The 27,551-nt window shown below is 41.6% G+C and overlaps 4 protein-coding genes across 5 annotated transcripts; 2 read left to right on the top strand and 2 right to left on the bottom strand.

The window, feature by feature from the left end:
• Nucleotides 1–164: 164 nt before the first annotated feature.
• slc29a3 (solute carrier family 29 member 3) lies at nucleotides 165–7,302 on the top strand. Its single transcript, XM_046402398.1, has 7 exons — nucleotides 165–306; nucleotides 1,663–1,766; nucleotides 1,857–2,260; nucleotides 2,871–2,953; nucleotides 3,402–3,628; nucleotides 4,125–4,287; nucleotides 4,710–7,302. Exons 3-7 carry the CDS (start codon nucleotides 1,937–1,939, stop codon nucleotides 5,335–5,337), a joined length of 1,425 nt encoding a protein of 474 aa, XP_046258354.1. The 5' UTR covers nucleotides 165–306; nucleotides 1,663–1,766; nucleotides 1,857–1,936; the 3' UTR covers nucleotides 5,338–7,302.
• On the bottom strand, nucleotides 6,952–15,502 carry LOC124066177 (prosaposin). 2 transcript variants are annotated; one of them, XM_046402396.1, is made up of 15 exons: nucleotides 15,350–15,502; nucleotides 12,303–12,436; nucleotides 12,017–12,091; nucleotides 11,781–11,906; nucleotides 11,010–11,225; nucleotides 10,760–10,903; nucleotides 10,622–10,678; nucleotides 10,193–10,198; nucleotides 9,304–9,486; nucleotides 9,082–9,174; nucleotides 8,774–8,957; nucleotides 8,427–8,590; nucleotides 8,257–8,337; nucleotides 7,922–8,029; nucleotides 6,952–7,721 (listed from the first exon to the last, which is right to left on the bottom strand). In XM_046402396.1, exons 1-15 carry the CDS (start codon nucleotides 15,381–15,383, stop codon nucleotides 7,686–7,688), a joined length of 1,641 nt encoding a protein of 546 aa, XP_046258352.1. In that variant the 5' UTR covers nucleotides 15,384–15,502; the 3' UTR covers nucleotides 6,952–7,685. The 2 variants fall into 2 exon arrangements, with proteins under 2 accessions (XP_046258352.1, XP_046258353.1); XM_046402397.1 differs by lacking the exon at nucleotides 10,193–10,198.
• Nucleotides 15,503–16,278: 776 nt separating this feature from the next.
• On the bottom strand, nucleotides 16,279–26,236 carry mrps6 (mitochondrial ribosomal protein S6). Its single transcript, XM_046402409.1, has 3 exons — nucleotides 26,186–26,236; nucleotides 17,698–18,179; nucleotides 16,279–16,396 (listed from the first exon to the last, which is right to left on the bottom strand). Exon 2 carries the CDS (start codon nucleotides 18,031–18,033, stop codon nucleotides 17,704–17,706), a length of 330 nt encoding a protein of 109 aa, XP_046258365.1. The 5' UTR covers nucleotides 18,034–18,179; nucleotides 26,186–26,236; the 3' UTR covers nucleotides 16,279–16,396; nucleotides 17,698–17,703.
• Nucleotides 18,542–25,495, top strand: nolc1 (nucleolar and coiled-body phosphoprotein 1). The gene is made up of 14 exons (XM_046402376.1): nucleotides 18,542–18,713; nucleotides 19,050–19,105; nucleotides 19,390–19,553; nucleotides 19,681–19,790; nucleotides 19,897–20,005; nucleotides 20,120–20,220; nucleotides 20,356–20,458; nucleotides 20,964–21,101; nucleotides 21,179–21,268; nucleotides 21,363–21,689; nucleotides 22,330–23,643; nucleotides 23,886–24,013; nucleotides 24,184–24,267; nucleotides 24,376–25,495. Exons 1-14 carry the CDS (start codon nucleotides 18,603–18,605, stop codon nucleotides 24,532–24,534), a joined length of 2,994 nt encoding a protein of 997 aa, XP_046258332.1. The 5' UTR covers nucleotides 18,542–18,602; the 3' UTR covers nucleotides 24,535–25,495.
• Nucleotides 26,237–27,551: the final 1,315 nt, after the last annotated feature.

Raw genomic sequence — 27,551 nt, 5'->3', positions numbered from 1 at the left:
TATTTAATATTTTACTTTGATCTTAAATGAGGCTCGCTCGTCGACTAGAAGAAGTATTACGTACATTGCGTCGTTATTGTGCGAAACACATTGTTTTGAATCAGTAGGATTTAGATTTGTGTCAATAGTAATTTTATTCTGAAATATTTCTGCCGGAAGTTATCTTGTTGTTGCGGCTGGCGGTTCCCAGGCTAAAGAATGTTGTCAGCTGACCAGAAGTGAAGTTTGCTGTGAAATGGATTTGTGTGTTAATGTTACACTTCTGCAGAAGACAGAGGTAACAGTCAGTGAACCACCAACAGTGAGGTAGGTTTTTATTTTACTTAATGAACCCAACATTAGGCTCGGGTCGTGTAGGTTAGCTACGTCTGTCGGTACTTTGGACAAGAATGTCCACTTAGCTAGCGCCTAAGGTTAGTTTACGTTTTTGAGTCTAGACAGCGATGTCCACGCTAATTAAATACAACCTGACACATCTTTTGGACTGAACACCTTATAAATCAAGACCACGGCAGAGCGAACCGAATACGTTTGCAATGACTGCAAAACTGTGGTGATATCAGGTGTCCGCGGTGACATAATGCTCAGTGTAGTCTGACAAACGTGCGTATGTTTGATGGGTAATTGGGTAAGCATCATGTGAATCTGGTTCCTCATCAGAAACGCGCATGATGCTTTAGGGTGCAAGGTCAGCCTTCCTTTATTCTCTTTAAATCGTAAAAGTAAGAACCTCATATTGTGCAAGCAAGTGGAGCCAGTCAGTGACAGAAATAGACTGTATGTCTGTCTCATAACTGTTTCTCCATGCATCATTCACTACGTGTTTTCAAGATGCGAGTTCGTAGTTTGCGGAACAGATGTAAAATGAAACTTTTGTGATTGCTGAAAGTCAGTACGATGAGTCAAACAAGCACATGCCTGAAGAGAGTGCGTGTGGAAAATGCTGAGTGGCATTTTCTGATGGAGCATTTGACCCAGAAGAAGACTCGTTCTTGCTTGAAGACAGCAGTGGGTTCAAATCCACACACTGCAGCCAAATACTAATGAATCCAGCCCCCCAATTAATATTGTTGATGCACTGGTGGCACAGTGAGAGAAGGATAATGTGCTGAATCACGAGTTATTGTTTAATCGCGCACCTTTCTGTCACACATTGAGGTAGAAGTTTGTGACAGCTTTTTATTATTGAATTCAGGTGTGGTATGGGGCTGTTCTTCGTGGGTTGGGCTCAGCCCCGGACTTCCAGTGAGGGTAAATGTTAATGCTTCAGCATACCAAGACATTTTGGACAATGCTATGCTTCAAACTTTGTGTTCTATTCCAGCATGATTGTGCCCCAGTGCACAAAGCAAAGTCCATAAAGACATGGTTGGATGAGTTTGATATGGAAGAACTTGACTGACCCACACTGAGCCCTGACCTCAACCCCATCCAACATGGGATGAACTGGAACAGTTCCAGTTTTGTTAGAGCTGTAAATTGTATGTGTATTTAGAATGTGATGTCATTAAAGTCCCTGTTGGTGTAATCGTTAGGTGTCCCAATGCTTTTGTCTGTATGATGTATATTTATTTATTAAAGGATACATTTGGAAATGCCATATCAATAAACACAGAACTGAATGATACTTCTCAGAGTTAAATTTGACTTCTTGCTCTGCAGCATTACAGGATTTTTACAGTTGGCCTGATCTCTACCGGGACAGAGACTATGGCTTCACAACGAACACTGTCTGTTTTGTCTCTTCTGGGCAGCCACAAGTAAATGTAAGCATCATCGAAAACCCATTTATTGTAATAACATTAATTGCCACAAACTTTTTTAAACTTGTCTTTTTTTCTTCTTCTTCTTTACAGCTTTCTGTTCAACACTTGCTGTTCCTCTCAACCTTCCCCTTTTTCCTTCATCCTCTATTTCCTGTTTGACATCTGTAAGAATGGACGGCACAGGGCCGTCGCAGCCCAGCCTCAACTCTTCCTATATTCCAGCTGCTCTTGGCAACCACCAAATATCTGAGGATGAGGAAGGTGAGGATGAGAGTCCTTCCTCTTCACTCCTGCCTAAGCATTCCTCAGTGCCTCTGGCTGTGCGCTACAGTCCAGAGGACTCTTACTGTTTGGTGTACATTATTTTCTTTCTGATGGGCATCGGCTCCCTGCTGCCATGGAACTTCTTCATAACAGCCAAGCACTACTGGCAGTACAAACTGAGTAACAACACTCATCGCAGTGGCAGTGAGGAGCAGCGTTCAGATCTCAGTGTGAGTAGAAGAGGATACTAAATAATTGTACTATGTTTATTCTGCATGTGTGTGAACAGAAAGATCCACACTTGTGTCATTCTTCATGCTTTTCATGGTGCTGTGGTGATCCTGTGACCAATGTGAGAACAGAGTGTCCTTTCACATCTGACAGAGATGCAACACAATTATACAATTAGAAATGCCAAAAGGCTTGTTGAGGGTAGCTGCGATGAAGGTGGAGAGGAGCAGAGACAGTGTGGTAAAGATATGCTTTTAACCATGTGGCGTTTTTGTTCATAACCACAACCAGAATGGACCAGAGTCATCAACTGGAAGAACATCAGACAGATTTATTAGTTATAGTGAACTGTTTAGCTTGTATCATACATAACAACAGGCCTATCATGTAACATGGGCCTGTTTTTGTTTGAACAATACAATTAATTCCAGTGTTTTATTTTAAATAAGACAAACCCAAAGAAGAACATAGAAAAGAATTTGTTTTATTTTTTTAGATTTCTCCCCACTCCTCTCACTTCCTCTTAATTTTTGTGAGACCCTGTGTGTCACTATGTGTTCTTGTACTTAAGCAAATTCAAGGTTTTGTCTTTTCTCTGACTATTTACAGGAATACTTTGAAAGCTATCTCTCCATTGCCTCCACGGTGCCCTCTGTGCTTTGTCTGATACTCAACTATCTTCTAGTTAACAGGTTGATACCCTATGCACACGCACATGCGCACACACACACACTCACACTCTGCACAAATTTCAGTACTGTTTGCTTACTGCTTTGTGTCTGGCTGTGTGGATGTGACAATGCCACATTTGTCCTATCTGACCCATATAGTTTACAATAATGAAATGTACCCTGTGACCTTGAATGTTGTGTGTCTCTACTTTCTCTCGGGACTTTGATCTCTCTGTACTGGACTGAGATAATAACATGAAGCAAAAGAGATATTCTGTCGTTTCGAGCAGCATCTTTGCAGGAGAATTTATTTTATATTTATTATTTGTGTGAATAATTAATTAGCTTATCGTCTCACGTTTCTATGGTACACAGACTGTAGCCAGTCAGCACAAAACATCTGCTTCATTTTGCATGTTTGATAAACTCCTGCCTAATCCCAATACATCTCTGTGTGTGCTGTTGGTAGGTTGTCTCCAAGTGTGCGGATTCTATCTTCTCTTTTTGTCATCCTTCTGGTGTTTGTGGTGACCACGGTGCTGGTGAAGGTGGATGTGTCCGACTGCAGGGTGGAGTTCTTTACTGGCACGCTGGTCAGTGTGGCTGTCGTCAGCGGAGCCTCCAATCTTTTCTCTGGCAGCGTGTTCGGGATCAGTGGGCATTTCCCCATGAGGATTTCTCAGGCCCTTATATCAGGTACACTCCTCATGTCTCTTGTTTACACTGTTGTTTTTGTAGCATTGATAGAGCACCATCATACAGATAACTTTTCTGTTGTCTTGAAATTCACACAGCATGCACTATTTAGCAGCTTCTTTATGGGTTTATTGACAAAAGACTTCACTTTTTTATGTCCTGCCACCACCACACATGATGTGCAGGACAAAATACTGTGTGTGTGTTGTTTTTGTTGAAACACTGGTGAACACAACCAAAATACAAATAAAAGATAGAACACACTATTGAAATGTTGACTTTACAGTTTCCCTCTAAAGAACAGATGGTGGACCTGAAGTTCTTGCTGCATACAGTTGTATTTTAATGAATAAACACTGATGTTGCTGAAAAAAAAAATGCTTAAGATCGCATTTGTATCCTTCAGGACCACTACAGTGGCATAAATACCTTTTTCAATTAATTGAGTTGATTGGGTTTAATTATTGACCTTATTACCTGTCCTTCTTTGTCTCAGGCCAGGCCATGGGAGGCACGCTGAGTGCAATAGCATCAATTGTGGACCTGGCAGCGGCGAAGGATGTGACAGACAGCGCTCTGGCCTACTTCCTGACAGCCGACATCATCATCTTGCTCTGTATCGTCTCATATCTGCTGCTACCCAGGCTGGCATATTCGAGGTCAGTAGCACTCAAATATATCCAGGTATCCATACAGATTTCCAACTCTGCCTATCAATTCTGTGTTTCATTTACAAATGTGAGTGATAAACTCCTTTTGTATCTTGTAATATGTACTTGTACACCTGAATTTACTATGAGTATTTGCCACGAGGTCATTCCTCATACTACCACTAGATGGTGCCAATGTCAAATTACCTCAGATTATTTGTAATAAATATTCTAAATGTACCTGTTAATTTTGTTTGACCATTTTAAATTTGTAGCCACTGTTTGACTCAGGTCAGTAGCAGTGCAAATAATAAACCTAGTTTGGTTTAAACTTGACAGATAAAATTCAGAAAAAGTCCCCCTGTTCAAAGATTTTCAGAGATTTGAGATGTACTAGCTGATCTAAAACAATTGGCTTCTCTTTTCTTTAGACACTACATGCTGGCAGCAACATGCACTAGTCCAGGAGGGATGAGTGAGGGGTGTGCAACAGCAGGTACAGGGATAGTCTCTGTCCCACCACTGCAGCCTATCCTCAGAAAGACATGGACACTCGGCCTGAGCGTCTTCTATGTCTTCTGTGTCTCTATCATGGTGTTCCCTGCCGTGTCCTCTGGGATCCAGTCTGTCCACAAAGACAGCAGCAACCCCTGGACAACCACTTACTTTGTGCCCCTGACCAGTTTCCTCCTGTACAACGCAGCTGACTTCTGCGGCAGGCAGACCACAGCTTGGCTGCAGGTCCCTGGTCCCACCAGCCGGGTCTTGCCCTTACTGGTGTTGTGTCGCTCCATCATGGTGCCACTCCTCATGTTGTGCAACTATCAGCCGAGGGACCACCTCCACACTGTACTTTTCACCCATGACGTGTACCCTGTCATCTTCAACTGTCTGCTAGGCCTCTCTAATGGCTACCTAGGCACATTGCCAATGATTTATGGCCCAAAGGTGGTACCTCGGGAGTTGGCAGAGGCCACGGGAGTGGTCATGTCCTTCTTTCTTACTCTCGGTCTGGCTGTTGGATCTGCTTTATCCGTTCTTATTGTGCACTTGATCTGACCAGCCTGTTAAGCTGAACAGTGATGAACACCAGCACATCAAAGCACTGTGACTTACAGTGCTAGTAAAGCCAGTTGTCTGCCATGAGGGAAAGGTGCTGATAAGCTTCTAAATTCCACTCTGAACCAAGCCTTAATTCATTTATACCTCAGATTAATAATATGTGTGATGTTTACACTGATTTGGTTCATGACATGAGCCTTAGGGCTGCGTCTGCCTCGGTCTCTACAGTGTAAAGATCAGGAAGTAACTCTTATTTGGTTTAAGGGGTGAAAAAATGTGGTACAACATAAGTTGTTAGGCAGAGGGTGTTAAATGTTATTTTAGTTCAACTGCGATAAAATAATATTCTTGTTGATGGGTACATCTGGAACAACAAATCTGTTGTTGATGGACATGCTATTGATTTGTGACTCCTGTCTGTAAAGTTTGAAGCATCTGAGCTTCATCACACCTTATAAACAGAAGAAGAAGTTCAATTCACAACTCTTGGATTTCTTTCATCATTTTCAAATATGCACTTGGGCTGCCGTTAGCATTGCACAATTACAGGAATATTCCAAGTGGAAACTTTCCATTGGGAGTAAAATGGAATTACAGAGGGGTAATTTGTTCAGATAGAAACAAACCCTTCACCATATCATGATTGTAAACTCTTCTAATAGAAATGAAAGAAAAGCTGAATTGAACTTTCAATTAGCTGATTTCTGCCAAAAGTTGATGAAAATAGATTAACTCTCGTGAAGCTACACCCCACATGCTAACAGCTAGCTAGTAAAAATTAGCAGGTGTCCACAAGTTATAAACTGTTTATTTTTTAGGCTACTATAAAAATATATTCACTCCAGTAATAAAACCAAGTGTTGACTGAAGGCCTGTAGTCCTTTCGATCAGACAGTGCTGGCTGCACGTGATGGGAAAATGTGCTGAGCATGCAGAGGGTTTTATTTTTGCTGAATTCCAATTTGATGGGGTGAAGAACACATGACGTACATGTACATGTGATAGGTAAATGTGCTGAGGATTTTAAATTCAATTAAATGCCCAGACCTTTAACTAAAACGTCATAAGATCTAGTATTGCTTTTTTTTTCACTACCCACCCACACGTTTGTTATAGGTAGTTAAAGGTACCTCTTTTGTATTAAAAATGTGCAAACTGTCTTAACTTACTGACCCTTTACTACTCTATATGCATTTTTTTTTTTTTAGAAGTGACAGAAAGTAACCTTGTAAATATTAACCTGTAATCTTAATATTTTTACAAAGGATTTATGTATAGCATTTTTGCACCTTTAGCTAAATCTGTTAGAAATAAATGTACATTACTTAGTACCACTCTCTAAAATGTTAAACTTAGCTGAACGCAACTTTTTAAATCCTCCACAAGTTAATGATCTTCTTGTAGTGAGAAGGATAAAGGTAAATTCCTAATTGAAAAAAATGATCTAAAGACTTACTGAAACCTATTCAGTTAAGCATAGTAAAGAGCAAATGACCCAGACATGACTTCAGAATGTTAGAGATCATTATGTAATAAACAAACTAGTAGGTTTATGACAAGTTTGGGAAAAGGCAAAATTCGGTTCACAGTAAAAGAAAAAATGAGACAGAGTGGATTGGGATCATTTTATTGTTAAAAATTTACAGATCACCCAGTCGACTTGAAGCAGAAAACAATTGAATTTGTGACGCTATCTGTAGGTTAGAAACTCGGTGATTTACAAACAGCAGGAAGAGTGCAAACAATGGGAGGTGAGGGGGAGGCATAGACTCTCGGAATAATTGCCTCCATATCAGCTCCTTAAAACATGAACACAAACACTTTCTACAAAATATAAATTGTTTTAAGGATCATACTGCTAAAAGTACTGCAGTCATTCTTAACACAATGAGCCATCTCTCCTGTTTGCAATCAGGAATCACATCAAGCTGGGGGGGGGGGGTCTGAATACCCGACAGAAGGCAGTCATCTGGTACGATGTCAACATTATACAACAAGTCATATAAGCAAGTAAAACCCAAAGGAAGCCCATCAGCAAAGTCTGACAGTGAAGCTTTGTGACTTCTGCTCAGTGAAGCAGGAACAGCATGAGCTGCAGACCACTGTACATGTTATCACTACTCCTGAACCCCACCCAGAGAAAACATATGTCTAGTCCCTTTCCACCAAGACATCAACCAAATATCAAAGTTACTTTAAACACATATTGCGTTCATGTAAGTCAATTTAAAAAAAAAAAAACAACCAAAAAGAACACAGGACAAAAATTAAAAGTGGGAAGCAGCGCTACAGTAGTTTTTGTTTTAATTCCCTACAGGTCAGTTTGTGTTCTTCTTCCTCTTCCTCTATACCCACACATGGCGTTTGCAGTGAGCCACAGCCTAAAAGACAGAAACAAGGGAAAAAGTTTACAAAATCAGATTTAATTAATTGTGGTGTGCAAGACGGTTATAAACAGAAGCATCTCTTGGGCAGCATTAGCCAGAGCAGAGTCATTGCCTGCAGGATACATTTGTCCAAAACAGACTTAAGAATCCTGTGAGTACAAGTCTGGGTTCCAAAATATGGCTTAACTACTCACATTGCACCGAGTTGCTGTCTCCATGTTCTTGCACCAGTAATCAGGTCCCCAGCTGCACTGTTCTGTTCCCAGCAGTCTGCGCTCAGCTTCAGGGCAGGCTCCCACTTTCTGATACATACACACAAAAACACAGCTGAGATGCTAAACTGGGCTGCAGGTCTGTTGTGCAAGTCATTCCTCACATTTGCTGTACATTACCAACATATGGAGGGAAAACGGAATTAAATGACATCAGCTGTAATGTTGGGAGTGATCATGTTTCCTGGTAAGACAGGTAAGGTATACAAGATGTTCACATGACGTGTCTTATTTAGCACGGAATTAATCAAATTTACCATGCACACAAAGTCTGGGTCGAGCATCTGGAGGATCAGCTGGACAAGCACAGGCTCGTACTGTTCAACCAGCTGGTCACACTGTTGACACAGACACACACGGGTTAATGCAAGGCTGTTGCATGAGGATAGGTAAACGTTACACAAGGTAAGAAGATGCAACTTCTCACCTCAGTCTGGAGAGAGTCTGGCAGGAAGCTGCATGCTTTCCTCACAGCCTCCTCAATCTGGGCCTCGGTAGCATTCTTCTCCAGGATCTCATCGACATAAGTAACAGCCAACTTGCATACCTCGCAGTAGCCCCCTACCTTAAAGCGTGTCTGGTCCAGGACAGCTAGAAAGAACAGAACAAAACTCATTACACATTGCACATATATGGAGATGCACCTTTACTTAATGATTTGTTTAACATTTCACATGTGAGTATCAAATTAACTCCAAATTTGTAACATCTGTAGGATGACTGTCAGCAAAGCTAATATTTGTATCCAGTGCAGTTTGCAGAGTGAGAACTTACCAACATACGCACGGTGGGCTTCATTGCAGAGTGCCAACACTGTGCACACAGTCTTGGGGTCAGCCTGCTGCACAAGCAGCTCAATGATGGCCTGGCCATAGGTCTCAATCAGGTCCTTACACTGGCCACTCAGAGAGGAGGGCAGAAGTGTGCACACCTTCTCCACAGCTTGAATCACCTCCTCCTGAGACAAAGACAAATGGATCAGCTTGGCACCAGAGCCAAACCAAATGCACCAAAAGAACTTTGGTCGTAGTTTTGTTTATTCTTATGGCCACAATGTATACATGTAGTAGCACACATCTCACCTCTGTGGCCTGATCCTCCAGCATAGACTCCAACTGTTTCATCACAAACTCACAGATGGCACACATATTGGAGTCACGGACACGCACCATGGGCTGGAATACAAAGAGGAAAACTTCATGTGCATGTAACACACTGTGCTATAAAACTGATTTTTTTTTTAATCTTGCTAGTAACATCAAGTAGTGATGAGAGTCAGCCAGCAGGTGGCCACCATGCCTTACATTAGATTTATCAGTGGCAGACTCCACCTTAGTGGCAGGCACAAGCTTGAGAGCAGGTACCATCTTGGCAGCAGGTACGGTCTTGGAAGCAGGTATGGCCTTGGCAGCCTGGAGCGTCAGCATGGGAATGGATTTCTTCATAGAAGGACAAAAGCCGATGCGGGAACAGATATCCTTGGGTTGCTGAGGACAGAGAGAGAGACCATTATTTCAGGACACACTGCCAAAGGTCGGCAAAACACACTGCATTCCGTTAGCATAAATCGTGTGTTCCTAATCTGCATATCATACCACAGCATGACCACCCATGCAAAATGCACAATCTTCTATGAAAAAAGGGACATCTAATGCAGCTTTCTTTAACCAATACCAAACACTCACACACACACACACAGGAATACACACCCAAACTGCCAAAAAATATTTACTTCTGACTGAGGCATCCAATAAGATGAGCCACAGTGATTACAAAAGAATGGGCACATAGAGCATAGTCAAGATGGTGCTTTTTTTTTTTTTTTTTTTTTAAGTTTTTAAATGTATGCCACTTAAATGTTAGTAAAGAATGATGCATCGCCCAGCTAGCTTGTCTGTGCAAACTAAGTCACCAGATCGAAGCATACTTTAAATATGACAGCACTATATGTTCATTCATGTCAACAAACAGGAGAGACTCTTACTGCAGCCCTCTTCTATAATGTTCCAACAGGTGTGAAGTCAAACCAAATCAAACACACAAAAGTGCTCAGTGTAAGGAAAGCAGTCACACTCATAAGACTACCATTAACACAAGTCTCTACAGTGTCAGGTGAGTAGTGCCAAGAGTGGACAGCACAAGAAGCAAGTGCTAAGGGTGAAGACGCTACAGGCTGAACACAGAAAGACCTACCTGTTCCTGGGGAGCAGCACACAAAACCCAGAGCAGGAGAAAACAGAGCAAGACAATATGAATGGAGGGGAGGGAAAAAAAAAAAACACAGGCAAAAAAGACAACAGAAAGTAAGAAAGAAAAATTTAAAAGACAGAAAGCAATTTAAAGATGTGAATAAAATGAAGCAGCAGGCCAGCTAGTGCTGCAAGACTGGATCTGGGCTTAGCACCACCAAAACATACAACTTATCACACTCATTAGTTTTGATGACCAGTTCATTATGCTCATTGTTCAACATTAGGAAATAATGACCATTCATGTTATAATGTCGCTTAAATATGCACACACAACAAAGTTTTCCTGAACTTCTTAAAATAATGATAATAAATTAAAATTAAAAAATATATATCAGTGACGTATGTGAAGTTGGGGGGTCAGAACACTCACCATAGACATGAGCTGCTGAACAACAAGGGTACCATACTGGCTGACGTACTCCTTGCACTGTAGTGAGGGAAAAACAGTTAGCAGAGAAACAATACATGCATTTAACTGGGAACTCATTCACTCATGTGGGATTCTCACCATTTCAGACAAGCTTGGCCCCAGCAGGTCACACTGTTTCTCAATACTTGAAATGAGAGAGTCAACAAATGAGGAGTTGGCCTTTGCTTCCTCTTGAGCATCAGTCAGCAACTTGATACAGTCCTGGCACACTACATCACTTTCCTACAAGAAAGGTACAGTTCAGAGCCGAGTGAGGACAACGTTCATGGAGCAGGTGGAGAACATATTGCTGTTCATGCAGGTGCAGGTGGAAGTTAAAGATTGTTACCTGCTTTGGGGCCTCTTGTTTGGGAGCCTCCTGCTTGGTGCTCTCCTGGGGATAGAGGAGCTCAGGCACGTTGATGAGGAAGGGAGCCACTCGCTGGGAAAGGTCAACCGCAGGGATTTCATTGGACATGAGCTGCTCCTGGGCCTGAGCCTTAGCCAAGGCTGCCTGCTGAGATTGACACAGCCCGATGGCTGCACACACAACACCAGGATCCTCCTTAAAAATAAGCAAATAAATTCCACCTCTTTAAGTTACTTCACTTTAAAAAGAAATGAACTCGAACAAGAGATCTACCAAAGCCATGTTATGCATTTTAAATGATCCATGAAGAACTGAATCTTTTGTTCCCAAGGCTGCTTTAGCAGGTGAGAACTGAAACAAGGAAAACTACAACAAAAGACTCCCAGTCATGAGCTTCAGTATTACACAACGACTAATCTGTTCTCGTTCTCACTTCCCCATCAATAGCCCTTATTCAGCTCTAGGCACTTTGCTCACAGCCACTTGTTTTCCCTTTTTTGACACAGAGAGGCTCATGGAGCATTTACTAAAGAGCATTAGATGATGCTGGATGATAAACTGACAGAAAAAACAAACTCCAATAAGCTTTTTTAGAATCTTTGCAAAACATGCCTACAGCTTATGGTTCTATAAGCTAAACTTGTAATATCACCATTAAAGGGATGACTTGTGTGGTGCTCAAACTGTTTGTGATCTATACTTAAACTGAAAACAGACTCAAACTTGGACAAACAGGCTGACGATGCTCACCAGTTCTCCGGTTAGGATTCCCATGAGGATGGGATAGTAGTTATCCACCATCTCCTTGCACTCTGCAGTCAAACCTTGATCAGGAATGAGCTGGCAGGCCTTCTCCAGGTACCCAAGAACCTCAGCCTGCAATCGCAGGAATAACTGGTTATCAGCTTTCATTTCATAGTTGTAGTCGCCTCCTGTGTCAAAGGAAATGTCAGTGCATTTTTTCCCCCCTTTCTTTAAACTCTTACCTCAGTGGCATTATCCTTCAGTATCTGTCCCACCACCATCAGCACCTCTTTACACAGGTCACATGGAACTGATTTCTGAAACCAGACAATTGGGTGTGTAAATAAAAAATATTTACAAATTTCAAAGTGTACAGAAATATCTAGCCCGCAAATACAAAATGCAGGAAACAAAGAAAGAGGACCATGTACTTTCTGTTATTAAAACATTCCAATACCACTTTCAGAGCATATGAATGGCACTTTCCTTCAAAAAAATGAAAAAGAAAGAAAGAAAGTAGCATCTCACCATCTGGGGCTTGTTCCACACATTCTGCTGGCAGTGAGTCACTGCTCCACACAGAGACGCTGTCTTTACATTCTGACACCAGTAGGGGGGGCCGCGAGCACACTGCTCAGTGCCCAGTAGAGGGGTTGCTACAGCTGCAAAGTAGACAAATTTTATACCTTTACTACACAAAGAAAAAAATACTCCAGAATATATTACTGCTGTATAAAAAGAAAAGAGGCAAAAGCAGGGACTGTTTTATTCTCCAGATTAAACATTCAGTTCCTTCCTTTAGGAGACGATGCACCTATTGATTTGAGGAATCCAGAACAGGTGTTTTATAAAGTCACCCAGACTGTGGATCATTTACAAACACAGAGCACGTAGCATTTACTCAGAATTATTTCCTTTTGAGTCTGGTTTATCACAAAAGCTATGGTTTCACCACGCCTGAAACAAGCCATGATAAGATGGGGGAATTTCAAGGCTGACATATTTCCTCAAGCATTAACAAATAAGGAAGTTAATGAAGGAAGTTAAAACCTAAGCCTTGTCCACAAAGTTTGGCGAGTTTTAAAACTCGCCAAACTCAGATAAAAAGAGGTACTTGCCAATAAAAAGAGGTATTTTTTCTTTATTATTTAATCTGAACTTTAAATACTTAAAAACTTCGCTCTGAGATATCAAGTCTGAGAGACATGGGTTCCTTAAATTTGGCAAAAAAAAAAAAAAAAAAAAAAAAATAGCAGTGAGCTTGCTCTGTGAATCTTGACATATTTCAAAACACAGAACATTGTGGGTAAATACTCTTAACTGTTTTATAACTGCTTTTTACCCTCCACTAAATCCTATTAGCACAGACTGCTAAGTTGCATTAGCATATGCCTCTAAATCTGGCATGATTTCCCACAACCACAGACCCAAAACCAGCATGTCAATACCACAGCGAGAAGGCGACACAACAAGAAGAAGCACCACGGGGGGAATCTATTATTTAAATATGCGTCTGTTACAGACGTTGAAATTTGTGTTTGCATATGATTTTAAAATAAATCTCTTTTGGGTAGATGCAAAAAAAGAGGTTCTTGTTCACAGTTCTTCATTTTGCTAAGGTAGAAAAAGTGATGTGGGAAAGAAGCTGAAAGTTTGCGGGCACTGGTTCCCGTTTTCACTACGTGTAATCCTGTTTGATAATTAAATACAGATCATCTCCGAATCCAACTGAATAAGAAAAACTACATTAGAAACTAGGACTAAAATGTCATTAAAATGCAAAATCGTCTTTGATGTGGAACAAAAGCAAACTTAAATAAGCACTTTACTCAGATTATAAACTGATCAGTATGCAAGAGTTGCCCAAGTCAAGCAGGTTGCTTTGCGTGATAACAGCCAAGAACTGGCACCAACAAACAGTCATATCAGCCAAATACACCACTGTGAAAGCCTGTTCATCAATCATACCAACAGAGCTACAGTGCAGGCAGGGCACTCCCACTCCCACTCACTCGAGTCACATGAGCAGTCAAGCAAAATAACAAGTTGATCTCAAGGGGACAAAGTGTACCAACGAGTGGGACATCACTGCGTGAAGTGTTCACAGCTAACAAGACAACACACAGCAGCAGAATATATGATGTCTAATGTCAGGTGACTTTATGCAAATCACCCACAGCAGAAAAACAAGTCAGCCCAGAGAAAGCGTTTGTTTCTCTCTTAAACAAGAAGTCAGGAAAAGGCTGCAGCAGCTACAGGGATACATTTGACTCACTTTCTGTGACCGTGATTCGGAAACCTAAAACTCATCACACTGAGTGACTCAACATCACATGACACAGTGAAGCACAAAAGGCTTTCAATAGGATTCAGATTGCATTGTCAACAACAGCAAGTGCCTGTGAAGCTGTGTCAGTGCAGCAGGCCGCACATCAGTTTTAACACCGTTTAAGACATTTTGCAGCAACAACACGTATCAATATCAAAGTGCAAAGACGACTTTATACAAAATTATTTTTAACCAGATGTCCGACTGAAGATAAGCACTAAATAAACATACCAACGACACGAAGAACCAATATTTTGAGCATACTGCAGAAAACCACAGCTTCTGCTGATAAGTTTTTAAAAAAAGGACATTTATTTTCGGTTCCATATTTCAAATGCCACAAAGCAAAGCCAACAAGATGCAATTGTATAAGGACTCAAATTCAGGAAAAGAATAGCTTTATTGCAGCAATATCATTTGTTTATTTCACTGACCCAAAAAGATAAGCGAGGCCGTTAGTGTCAATAGTGCACCTGAAGACTAAAAAGAAGAGGGGAACAACAGCCTAGAGCTCCCAAGATTTCACTCAAAATCTGAAAGGACGTTCGCTGGTTTTGGGGATCCTCGTCTAAAATATCTGGTAAAACCAAACCGGGGCTCAACAGAGCACCACGTACAGTAGATTAACCGGTGGCCAAGGCAGAAAAACTGCTTTGATGAGAAAGCATAACTAATAGGTGACCGACACGACACACCACACAAATGATACCGAAAGTGTTAGTGCTCTAACTGCTCCGGTAATTACCTTAATGCTAATGTTGCTTCATGTCTACAAACAAATACCCTCCTCAAACTATTCATCCTTATAATTATAGGTTGACGTTGCTGTAATGTTTAGCTAGACAAACTAGCGTTAGCTGGCAGGCTACCGTTAGCCGAACCATTAGCTACCAACACAGGCGAGCGGGCCAACAATAACGCCTTCAACTGAATCTCAAAGACAAGCGGTCAAGATTCACGTAACATGTCATTTACAGCTTTTGCAAAGTTTTGGAAAGCAGAGATTTAGTGTTTATCTCCATTAGATTAATACATAACTACTGTAAGTCAGCGCTTGTTGTTACTGTTATGTTAACGCTAGCCGTTTTGTTAACGCTTACGTACTTTAAAGGTTTCCGCGTTTTCATGTTGAAACGCACTTAGTTACACAATCAAACAGTCTCTACTGTGAACTCAGTTAACTGAAAATTGTCTGAATCAAATCACCGACGACATTTGTTTATACTGGCATGAGTGCTGACATTACCTGAAGACACGAAAAGTAGAGCTAGAAGCAGCATGACTCCGCGGATTCCCGGCTGTTCCTCGGTGGTGGGTGTAGTAAACCTCAGAGCGGTTAGCACTGCAATGCAGGCAGCGAGACTTGTTGTTGCCTTTATGTCTCACTGTCAGCTGACTCCTAAAAGACATGTGACATCAGACATTGTGTGTCTGATGTGTGAGTCTTTGAAAGCCGAAGGTTATAGGAAGACACAAATTAAAATAGACCTATATCGGGTTGTGCATTATAGTGTTGTGCATTATATTTCGTTATGTTTGGAGAAAACTTATTAACTTATATATTAGTTAATCATTCTACAGGTTTACGTTTCCACACTAAACTCTAGCATTTTCACTTTGTGCTGTATTGGTGGCTATATACAAATCGCGTCTAATAAATATATTTTAGTATCTTAACAGAACGTCATTGGAAAGAAAACAAAAAAATCAATGTTAATTTCAACAAAGTGGATTAAAACTGTTAAAACCGCCCCCAGACTGTAAATACATCGTGTGACCAAGCAAGCAAAGGTGGATTTAGCAACATTTAAACAACATGCCATTCCAGTGAACTAATACAGATCAAAGTCTGTTGCTGGTTCAGGAGAAAACATTATAATCTCCTGAAAATTATGCATGGTTTTTCATTTTTATTTAATGAGGTCAACGCAACTCAGTTTAAAAGCTCAGTAGCAAACTGATAGCAGTTTATCATTGACAGGGTTTTCTCAGAGAACAGTAATCACGTCTGGATGGTTATTTCACCACTCAGAACATTCAGAGCTGGTTAAAAACAACATATCAGCCTAGAATAAAAATAAGACTTGAATTTGCCATCACATTACTAAACGCAGTTGAATTACAATATGCAATTGTTTTTAGCAAGGAGTCAAGAAAAAAAAATTACAACTCAGATAGAAAAAAAAAGCAGTTTATTATGACATAACATCCAAATGTAGGCCAACAACTACTGAAAACGTCAAAGAGGGAAGCATCGCACTGTACATCTTCTGGATATATGAGCTGTGAAAACCTGTAAAACAAAAACAAGAGCCATTACACAGGGGTTAAATTCCAACACAGTCAGCACAGCATCAAACAGAAAGTAAAGGACGCTGACTGCAGGAACACATTTCATTCCATTTTTTATGAAGATCCACCTCAATTGTTTCATTGTGGTATGTACTGAGCGTGGAATTTTACTGCTGAAAAATAAACAGCGCTTTCTGGTGGGCAAACTATGTAACAGCAACATGGCTTGTGAGTACATTTTTGCCATTTCTGTACTACACCTTCCTGATAATCCGTATCACCATTTATGGTAATATTATATGTGCCATAGATATTGTCCTGGCTCTACTACATATTCACATAAACAGGCATATTGGCACTGACCATTACAAAAATATATCTCTTGTATTGGTGGGTACGGTTAGGATGTAATAGCCAATAGCCTTTGATATGTCATCTCTTGGATTTCCATTTCTTATCAGCACAGCCATAACGAGTCCACCCCCTAACTCTGTGGTACAATGAGTCTGTGGCCTGACTCAATCACTACTTCTGTTCATTTTTCCAGCAGAAGAGGCACTGCAATGAGATTATGTCAGGATCTACAGTCTCTTTGTCAGGACTGTAACAATATAACATCATGTGTATGTTGTTTATCATCTGTTAAACTCAACTGAATTTCACATATAAGAAGACAGGACACCACAGTATGAGGCAATGTTTTCAAATCAATAAAAACAAAATCAGTATCCGATAGTTGCCCTCCTGAGTCAACCAGTACTAATATTGTTGCATATTTTTACAGTAGTCTTTAGTGGACATTTTTACAGCTATCTTCAGTGTTACTTCACATTTTAATACCTGAGAAATACTTACAGTTTTGGACATCACTCCAGTATCATGTTAACAAGTCAAAATCACATAATTTTAAGCACTTACTGTGCACTGCCTCTTATTAACCCAGGTAGTACTAGTAGTTAATTGATTGGTCCAATGGCAGAAAACCTGATTACTTTTTGGCTTTATCAATTAATTTATGCAAACAGGAAAACTGTGGATGTGGATAAATATAATGTGTTATTTGATCTTCTTGGTTTTATATCATAGACTGAATGTCATCATCCTGTGCTCTATCTTAAACTGTCATATGCTCTTGTCTATGTGTTGACTAATTATACAGATTAGTAAATAAAGAAAATATTCTTTAGTTGTAGTCAACTTTTTTGACGAATGTTGCTGGCTTACGTTGATGAAAAACACACACCAGGTGAGAGTGTAATTTCAACACAAATACATCGCTTGTCCACATCGGTCATTCCTTACATTTGATCACTGTTTGGGTCCACAGCAGTTGCTGGGAACACGGACGTCCTTCTTCAGCACAGTGGGCCTAACCACGTCCACATCACGGTGTAGGTGATCCATTAAACCTGGAAGGATGCTGGGGGCTGCGTAGAAATCGACCAGAAAGTAAGTCCCTCTATGGTGCCTCTGATTGTGTTTTGTCATCACGTAAGGCAGCAGTCTATCTCCCAGGTTCTCCAGGTCCCTCACCACCGCGCCCCGCTCCATTAAAGTCTCCACAGTCCGCCGGAGAGCAGTCACTGTCTCCGGCCGCTGCATCGCCTTCAAGATCAGGGCCAGTTCGTAGCGAGGCATTGTTTCGGCGAAGAAATCCTCAATTCACACTTTTTTCAATTCAACTAGCACATAGTATGTGTCATTGGCATAGTAGGTACAGAGACGACCATGTTATGACACGAGGGACAAGAAAGGTCTTTAGTGATGACGTATAAAGTGTGCGCCTATATACTACACATACGGACACACATTTAAATAAAAAGAGTGGTGGATTAATTGTGGTTCCAAACAAAGGTTAAATTAATATGTACAATACAGATTAAATTATTTTTTTCACTCATTCGTTTCATCTGCAAACCAATAAATCCCTGTCAGAAAAATGGGATAGCGGTTATTCAAGATCGAAATATTTTTTTCCAGACTCAGAGCTATAACTTTTATTTGTGCGTAACATTACTTAGAACAGAAAATGGTCGACTGAATTAGACCCAGTTTAGATTTCTTTAGCAATTAAATGTACGGATTGTCTGCTAAAGTAAAAATTGTCTGCTATTGAGTATGCTGACGTCGTCATTATGCGCCTGCGCACATGCCCACAAGTGACGGTTCCGTTCACTTCCTTCCCTTACAGAAGGAGCGTGGTGAAGATGGCGGAGAAAAGTGCGATACCGAGTGATCTTTACAAGTGCGTTTATTCATTTCTGCTGGAGAACAAGTTCACCAAGGCGGCCCAGCAGTTCCTGAAGCAGACTAAAGTGGTAAGGGCTTCGCTTTGCGTCGCTGACAACCAGCTGTTCGTGCTGTCTGTTTCGTGAAGTTGTTAGGAAGACTGCACGAGGAGTAACCAGTAACGTTAGCTTCAATCAGAGACCGCACAGCCACCCGGTGTTAGCACGTGTACCTCGAGTGTCGAATACAAGTTGTGTTCCCGCTGTTAATTGTTCTTGAGCTAATTAATGTTTTCCTTTATGAGACTGAATGGGAATCATACGGTATTTTACATTGTGAGTTGCAAGCATTTGTTAGATTTTACCAATTTATACAACTGGTGGAAGACATTAGCTAAGTCAGTGTTTCATGTGTCGTCTCCACAGACTCCACAAGATCAAAATGAAGACAGCCTCGTCAACATCTACAACTTCTGGATGAAGTGAGTTGCGTGCATCTTTCTATGATATTCTATGTTTATTGGTTTTAGTTGACAAAAATGTTAGGAAACTTGAAATCTGAGGCCATTGTGGGTCGTTTTTTCTCTTTTAGTTGCCGGCATTAACATGTAGCAATTTTATCTAGTCTGTCAAAACTCCTGAAGACAAAAATGAAACATAAAACAGACTTCACACTGTTAGAATCTAAACTGTTCACGTTACAGATGACAAGTGAATTCGATTTCAGGTTAATCTCCCTTGTTAACGTTGCTGTCAATCTTCATAGGTCTCCTGAATCTAAGAAGCGAAAGGCGCCTCCCAACAAGGCTGAAGCTACAAATGGTCCATCAGCTAAGAAGGCAAAAACCAGTGCGGAGAGTTCCAGCAGCGAAGAGTCAAGCAGCGAGGATGACGAGCCTGTTGCAAAACCAGCTAAGGCAGCCCCTGCAGGTAGCATCAGTATATCTTTTAGAGAGGGCCAATGCTTCTGGTTAAATTCTGTCAGTAATATTATATGTGTTATTCTGAAACCCTACAAGCATAATCTGATTACATTCATATTTAATGGTTTTAACAGCCAAGACAGTCCCGGCCAAAGCGGCAGCAGCTGCTAAAGCTGCATCCAGCAGCAGTGAAGACTCCAGTGATTCAGAGGATGAGAAGGCTCCAGCAAAAGCTCCTGCAAAGGTGAGAAGAAGCATCCAAAATGAGGCTGCATTCTTCATCCAGTCCGTGGGACAAGGGCATGTTTGTGATGTTGCTGCATTCGTTAAAATAAAGTTTGTGTGTGTAGGCTCCCGTGAAGCCCCCTGCTGCATCTGCTGCAAGGAAGAAAGACAGCAGCTCCAGCAGTGAAGAGTCTGACTCTGAGGACGAGCAGCCTGCCAAAGCTCCTGCCCCAAGTGAGTTCACTGCCAGAAGTCATCAACACTGTGTAATGCTACTCCCTTAAACTCTCAACTAAAACTGAGCTAGTAACGAAAATGTGTTTTCATTAATTCTCCTCTGTATAACAGAACCCAAACCAGCTGTACCTGCTAAAGGTGCTGCTCAGAAGAAGCAGGAAAGCAGCAGTGAAGACAGTTCCTCAGATTCTGAAGATGAAGAACCATCCAAGGTATGCTGAAGATTAATATTGTCACATGTTGTTGTTCATCTTTATTCACTGTGTTAGGTATAAAGTAAAACAAGTTAAACGATTAATGTAGTGTGTATAGCGAACGTCAATTGTTTATTTCACATGTCCTGATAGGTTCCAGTCAAACCTGCCCCAGTAAAAACTGCTGCTGCTGAATCAAGCAGTGAGGACTCTTCATCTGAAGATGAGGCTCCACCCAGCAAAAAACCCAAAGCAGGTGTGTCTTCATAGCCTTTTCTTTTTATGACTGAGTGCTCAACGCTTCCACACACTACACAATAACAGCCTGACAATGTCTGGTTACAAAACAGTTGCGGCCCTGGAAATAGCAGTGAACATCTTTGGAGGCCTGATTGATCTTCAGTGTTCAAAGACATTCATTATTTAGAGCAAAGCTATCATTTGTTTTTACATTTTTCTGACAGTATTTCAATTTCAAGATTTACAGTTTTATCCTTTCATCTTTTTTGTTCATTTCAAAAATAAGATGTAAACTTGCTAGCACCGTCTGGGAGGCCATGATTATGATGTTGATGCATCATAGCCCCACACTGCTCATTCCTCCCTGTGCCCATTTTCATTCTTCGCATCCAAGACCCTGACTGTGTGTCACGTCAGAAGACAAGACGTTGTCATGGCTTGAGTACCTGCTCCTAATTGCTTAAAATATTGTGTTTATACAAAGGATGTATGAAGCTGATCAGTTTCCTTTGCTTTGGCAGGAGCGTACAGTGCAGTCCCACCTCCTGCTTCAGTCCAGAAAACTCCTGCTCCAGCAGCAGCCAGCAAAGCCAAGGATAGCGACTCCTCAGATAGCAGTGATGACAGCAGCGACGAGGAAGAAGAGAAGAAAGCAGCTGGTAAGAGGAGCCCACTTTTCTCAACTTGAAGTCTCGCTGTTTTACTGGCATATCTAACAGCGCTATAATCCTTACAGTGAAACCTGCACCAGTAAAGACCACTGCTACAAAACCTGCTGTGCCTAAACCTGCTGCAAAGAAGCAGGAGTCCAGCTCTGAGAGCTCAGGTAATAATCAGAATCCCAGTTTGTCATTTCCTACTCACTGCCATTCCATAAATAAAGGAATCCACCGTTTTTCTTCATGCCCATGTTTTTACAGATTCAAGCTCAGATGAAGAGGAAGCGAAGAAGCCTGCAGCCAAAGTCACCCCAGCTAAAGCAGCCCCAGTCAAACCTGCCCCGACCAAGGCTGCACCTGCTAAAGACTCTGACTCTGACTCAAGTTCAGAGGATGAAGAGGAGGTGAAGAAACCTCCAACGAAGGTGACTCCTGCTAAGGCTGCTCCAGCTAAAGCTGTCACACCTGCTAAAGAAGACTCCTCAGAGGAGGATTCCAGTTCAGAGGAGGAGGAAATGGCAAAGAAGCCAACAGCTAAACCTGCACCTGCAAAAACCCCAGCTAAAAAAGATGAGTCCTCAAGCTCAGGTAAGAGACTTTGGGAAATATTTGGGCACATGGCATCAGCACTTCTGGAAGCGAGATATATTGTTATGTCATGATTTTTTTTTTTCATTTCTATAAACATTTTTGCCTGTTCTACCAGTTTGTGGTTAGAATCAAGGTGTAGCATTCATCATTTAGTCAGTAATGACTACACAGTCCTGCGATAAATTTGACCCTATACAGAGTTATTCTTGTTACTTAGTCTACCTTCATTGCAAGCTCTCATTTGCTCTGGCAGATGTGTCATCCAATTGCCTCCAGTTTGCAGATCCAGTCAGTGCGAGACGAGGCTCATTAAATCAAACTAGGCAGTGGTGATCAAATCTCAGATGCTTTCAGTAACAAATTTTAGTGTACTGAACTGTGTTTAATTGTAATTTTAGAAGGTTTGTGACAGCCAGCCATTTTTTTCCTGCTTTAAACAGACCAAGCATCAGCTTGTCACTCCACACTACATCACATATTATGTTGCACAGATTGTTTGCATGTCTATCCAGTTCTGTCAAGTGGCATTTTGAAGTAACATCTCTGAACATTAGAATATTCAATCATGAAGTCTATAATAAACTGGCAACTGAGTGTACATTCATGTGTTCATCGTATTATTTTTGGTTCATCGCAGACTCGGATAGCAGCTCAGAAGATGAGGCTCCAGCAAAACCTTCCACCAAAGCTGCAGCCACACCCACATCTGCTGCTGCTTCCAAACCCCCAGCCAAGGCAGCAGAGAGCAGCTCTGATTCAGAGGACTCCTCCTCTGAGGAGGAAGAACCAGTGAAAGCCAAGCCAGTGGCTAAACCTTCTACCCCTGCTTCAAAACCTGCTACCCCTGTTGCAAAGCCTGCTGCTGCAGCAGAAAGCAGCTCGGAGTCTGACTCCTCCTCTGAAGATGAAGATGAACCAGTCAAGGCTAAACCTGCAGCAGCTAAGCCATCAACACCAGCCTCAAAGCCTGCCACTCCTGCAGTGAAACCTGCTGCTGCAGCAGAAAGCAGCTCGGAGTCTGACTCCTCCTCTGAAGATGATGAACCAGTAAAGGCTAAACCTGCAGCAGCTAAACCATCAAAGCCTGCCACTCCTGCAGTAAAGCCTGCTGCTGCAGCAGAGAGCAGCTCAGGCTCTGACTCCTCCTCTGAGGATGAGGAAGAAACAGCTACAGCTAAACCATCAGTAGTTAAACCAGCTACTCCAGCTTCAAAACCTGCTACCCCTGTTGCAAAGGCCCCTGCTGCAGCAGAGAGCAGCTCTGACTCCGACTCCTCCTCTGAAGATGAAGATGAACCAGTCAAGGCTAAACCTGCAGCAGGTAAGCCAGCAACACCGGCCTCGAAGCCTGCCACTCCTGCTGTAAAGCCTGCTGCTGCAGCAGAGAGCAGTTCTGACTCTGACTCTTCTTCTGAGGATGAGGAGGAACCAGTGAAAGCCAAGCCAGCAGCAGGCAAACCAGCTACCCCAGCTGCAAAGCCTGCAGCAAAGCCTGCAGCAAAGCCTGTGGCAGCACAAGGCAGCAGCTCAGACTCTGACAGCTCCAGTGATGAGGAGGAACCCAAGAAGGCAGCACCGGTTCCCAAGCCCACAGCTGCAACTTCCAAAAAGAAGGCTGAGGAGAGCAGCTCTGACTCCTCGGACAGCTCTGATTCAGAGACAGAGGCAAAGTCCACCCCTGCTAAGCCTGCAGTCACCAACGGCAAGGCTGCAACGCCCAAGGCAGCCAAGACCCCAGCAAAGCCAGCAGAGTCCTCATCCAGTGACAGCAGCTCTGAAGAGGAAGAAGAGACGAGTAAAAGTGCTGTAAAATCTGCGCCACCTGCTGCAGCAGCCAAGACAACTCCAGCAGCTAAAGCTAAAGAGAGCAGCAGCTCCTCAGACAGTTCATCAGATGAGGAGGAAGCACCACGTAAAGCAGCCACAGCACCCACCACCCCCACAGCAAATGGTAAGTCTCAAAAACTGAACATGCACTTAACAGGGACATTAATTTAATTAATGGACAAAAATGCCCACTGGATTCCCCAAAGAGCCATTACAAGAAAAGCTATGCTCAACACTATTTACATCAGTTGTAGTATTACTATTTCATGCATCTTAGGTTTTATGAAACACTTATGTTGACTGGTATGCAGTTGTTCTCCTTTTAATATGAGCACAAATAACCCGTTGTCCACTGATTTTATGTAGGTACCAATGGAAAGAGAAAAAGGGACGAAGAATCATCAGAAAGTGAAGATGAAGATACAGAAGTCAAGACGCCAAAAAACAAGAAGGCAACAACCACACCACAGACGTTTCCTAAAGCCAACCAGAAGGTATGACCTGCTGCTGACTAGAACGTGGGCCTAAGCCTGGTCTGCCAGCGTGTGTTGTGTTGTTTCTAAAACAACTTCGGTCAGAACTTGTATGGCTTCCAGATTAAATTTATTGTTCTCCTGAAGGGTCAAGGGCCATAATCTGATGGACATAAATTTGTGTCTTTCAGTCTTCCAACATACCATTCCGTAGAATAAGAGCGGAAGAAGTAGATGTGGATCCCCGTCTTGTAGACAACTCTTTTGATGCAAAGGTGAGCTCAGTAGGCACTGTGAATTCTTACAGCAGCACTGTACATTAAGATTGCTGAGGGTGAGCTAAGAATTTACTAAGCTATGTTTTGTCTTGTCTGCTGTGTCAGAGGGGAGCCATGGGAGACTGGGGCCAGAAAGCTAACGATGTACTCAAGTTCACAAAAGGCAAGTCATTTCGCCACGAAAAGACAAAGAAGAAGAGGGGAAGCTACCGCGGTGGAGCCATCTCCACTTCAGTCAACTCTATTAAGTTTGACAGTGACTGAGGACCCTCTCACTCTCACCTGAACTCTACTTTACCTCTGCGAACAGGACTATTGGTTGTCTGCTTCCTTTCCCTGTAAACAGTCCGTCTATCATCATCATCCAGCTGTGACAGTAGCGCGCTGACAGAGGAATGTGACCTGTGGAGCTGAGCTGACACTTTAGTTAGCTGCCCTTAGTTTGTAATGGAGACCATTTGTTTGATCTCTCATCTGAAGCTACAGTTAGAGGAGCTGTGGCAGCAGGAGAGAGATGCTCCCAGCTGTGACTTCGGACTGTACTGTTTATGGTTGACCTCAATGTGACAATATTACCACGTATGGCCACTAGGTGGCTGCAGGCTACCTATCAATGGTTTAAAAACAAAAACCTGTTTGTCTGTTGGACCCCTGTTTCTTTTTCTTGTTTTGACTTAAACCTGTACTTTAATCTCAAATGAAAAATGTGTAATTTCTGTGTAACATGGGTTTTTCATTTATGTGTGAATGATGATTTTCCATCCCTTCTAACAGGTCCATCATGTGTTAAGAAAAGCCTGGTGTTTTTTTTTTTTTTTTCTTAATGGTTCACATGAATTCTTGAAGTTTGTTGATTTTTATTTGGCCACATTTAAATGTGGTGAGGGTGCATGATGGGGGTTTTTTGTCTCTACATTACATGAACACTTGGAGAGTAGAACTAAGTTTTATACTGTGTATTTATTATGTTTTATTCCATTTCAATATTTAGAACCTTTAAAGCCATCTCAAGTTGTTCTCAATCCATTTTAGATTGAAACTATTGTTCTGTTCTGATGTTAGGATACCCCTGTCAATCTCTCCTGATCTGTCCATCAGTGGGATGGAATTTAATTCTCCAGCATAAGAGAGAGCCATGTTCGTTTCAATTATTTGAATTTACTTGATGTGTACCTCTTATTTTTTTGTCGCTTCTTGTAGTGCTAATTAAAGACCTAACAGATTACGTGTTGGTGGGACTGGAATAATGATTTTGCAGCTTGTTTAAGATTTCCCTGCTAGAGATAGTTGTTCATTATGTTTTCAGGTCGTCCTTACATACTGTTTGTGTGTCCGTTCTCACAAAGCCAACATCTCAGGAACGCAAAGAGGGAACCTGAATCTGCCACAAATGTCAACTTTGACTCAGAGACGATTAGGAAATGTTTGTCAGAGATCAGTGTTATCTCATAAAACACACCTGTAGCCACAACTTAAGAATTCATGCACTAAATAGGGTGAAATTTCAGCCAAATGTCTAAGGTGCTAGTTTTAGTTTGTTTATTTAACACTTCTCCTCAGTTTGACATTGCTAATGTGTTTCGGTTACAGTGGAAGCAGTTTCTCACTGAACAGCAGTTTCACATACACAGAAACGAGGAGGAAGTCAGTGTTTTTAACAGGCACCCACAAATTAAGAGCCGCTTTGTCCATCTACTGTCACAGACATGTATTCCATGTATTCCTCATGTCATTAGCACTCTTTGAAGTAACAGTCATGGAAAGTCCATTGTTAGTACAAGTACAAGTACCTTCAGACTTCACAAAAATTTCATCGAAGCCACTAGATGGCAGTCAGGTACCTCTTTGCTTTAGGACTGACATTTAGTTGTAAGTGTGCAACTCATTGTACAGTATGTGAAACCTTTTCACTTACCACAGGTCAGTTTTGAGGGTGATTGTCCAGTGTGTTGCACTCTGCTCACTGGCCTGTCAGGAACTGCAGGTAGAGCAATAGTGGCAGAAGGCCATTGTTTTTAAAGGGGTACTCAACAAATTTAACATTGCACTTCCATAAAACTGGGAGACTTGGCATAACAGGTTAAAAATGTATTGCTTACCTTACAGCACAGGCTGCAGGTTTTCTTTCCAACCAAGTAGCAGCACACCAGACTTGACTCATTTAATCAACTGATCTCCGTCTTCAGACAGTTGATTGGTCAAACGGTGTGCTCTTGGTTGGTTGGCACAAAAACCTGCAGCCACAGCGGCCCTCCTGTGGACCAGTTTGAGATGCCTGCTTTAGTCCATGATATGGGTCAAACTCCAAAAATGTAGACCCAGCACTTCCCATTGTCTAAGCCCAGTGAGAAGTAAGCCTGATGACATCATTATGACAGCACCAGGATTATTTTCTTATGTAGTTACCCGAACCCAAGACACTGGCAGCTTTTACAGCAGTTACTGAGCTTCATTCAATTTGCTTCATTTGTGTTCATTTTCTTCTTCACACAATAACCATCTTCTTTTAATAGCTTTGGTGCCATCAGCCATTCAGTTTTAGCAGAGACTTAGTACTGTACCTCATCTGGAAAACTTCACCCCTTATTTTCTGTAAAATGTGTAGATATCTCCAAGATATCTTTTAAATTTCACATATGGGGAGCCAAGTCTCAGTTCTTGGTCTAATTTTCTATTTACTGTAAACTATGCATTCTCCTCCTGTCAGTTCATCCAGCTTTTCCTCTGGGATATTAAATCCTGGATGTCTCAGAATATTTTACACAACACAAAAAGGCAAATCTAAAATGTTTTCAGCAACTCATGCTGCTCCCTGCTCTTTCAAAGCAAAGAGAGGTAGCTTTCCTTCCATGTTGTCAGTAAAAGTCTGCTGGGTCTTAATTGTGACAGTGACACAACATTGATGGGCTGAATCAGAAAATGAAGGACTTTTTTTCTTTAGTATCCTGTAACTCCATTCACACAGGCCTTGCACTAATTGCAGTAAGGTGGTTATGCAGAGAAAATATTACTCATGTTTTATGTGACACGACAGATGGCAAAAATACTCTTAATGAACAGCACATGCACTGTCCATGCAGTTCATGCATCCATATGCTGAGGAAATGTTTCTGTGCCTTCACATAAAGTTCAGATTTTGGGGAAGAATAGACATAAACATGACCAACCTTGCTGCTGTTCATTACTTTTCTTACATTTCTGAACAAAATTTTAAATTAGTTGATATTTGCCTTTTACAATAAATGTTTCACACTTATTAAGACAAAAGAGATGACCAGAAA

Source organism: Scatophagus argus, chromosome 10, assembly GCF_020382885.2.
Source record: "Scatophagus argus isolate fScaArg1 chromosome 10, fScaArg1.pri, whole genome shotgun sequence".
In the NCBI taxonomy this organism is placed as follows: domain Eukaryota; kingdom Metazoa; phylum Chordata; class Actinopteri; family Scatophagidae; genus Scatophagus; species Scatophagus argus.
The sequence above is the reverse complement of the archived record's forward strand: the minus strand, read 5'-3'. Positions and strand labels throughout refer to the sequence as shown.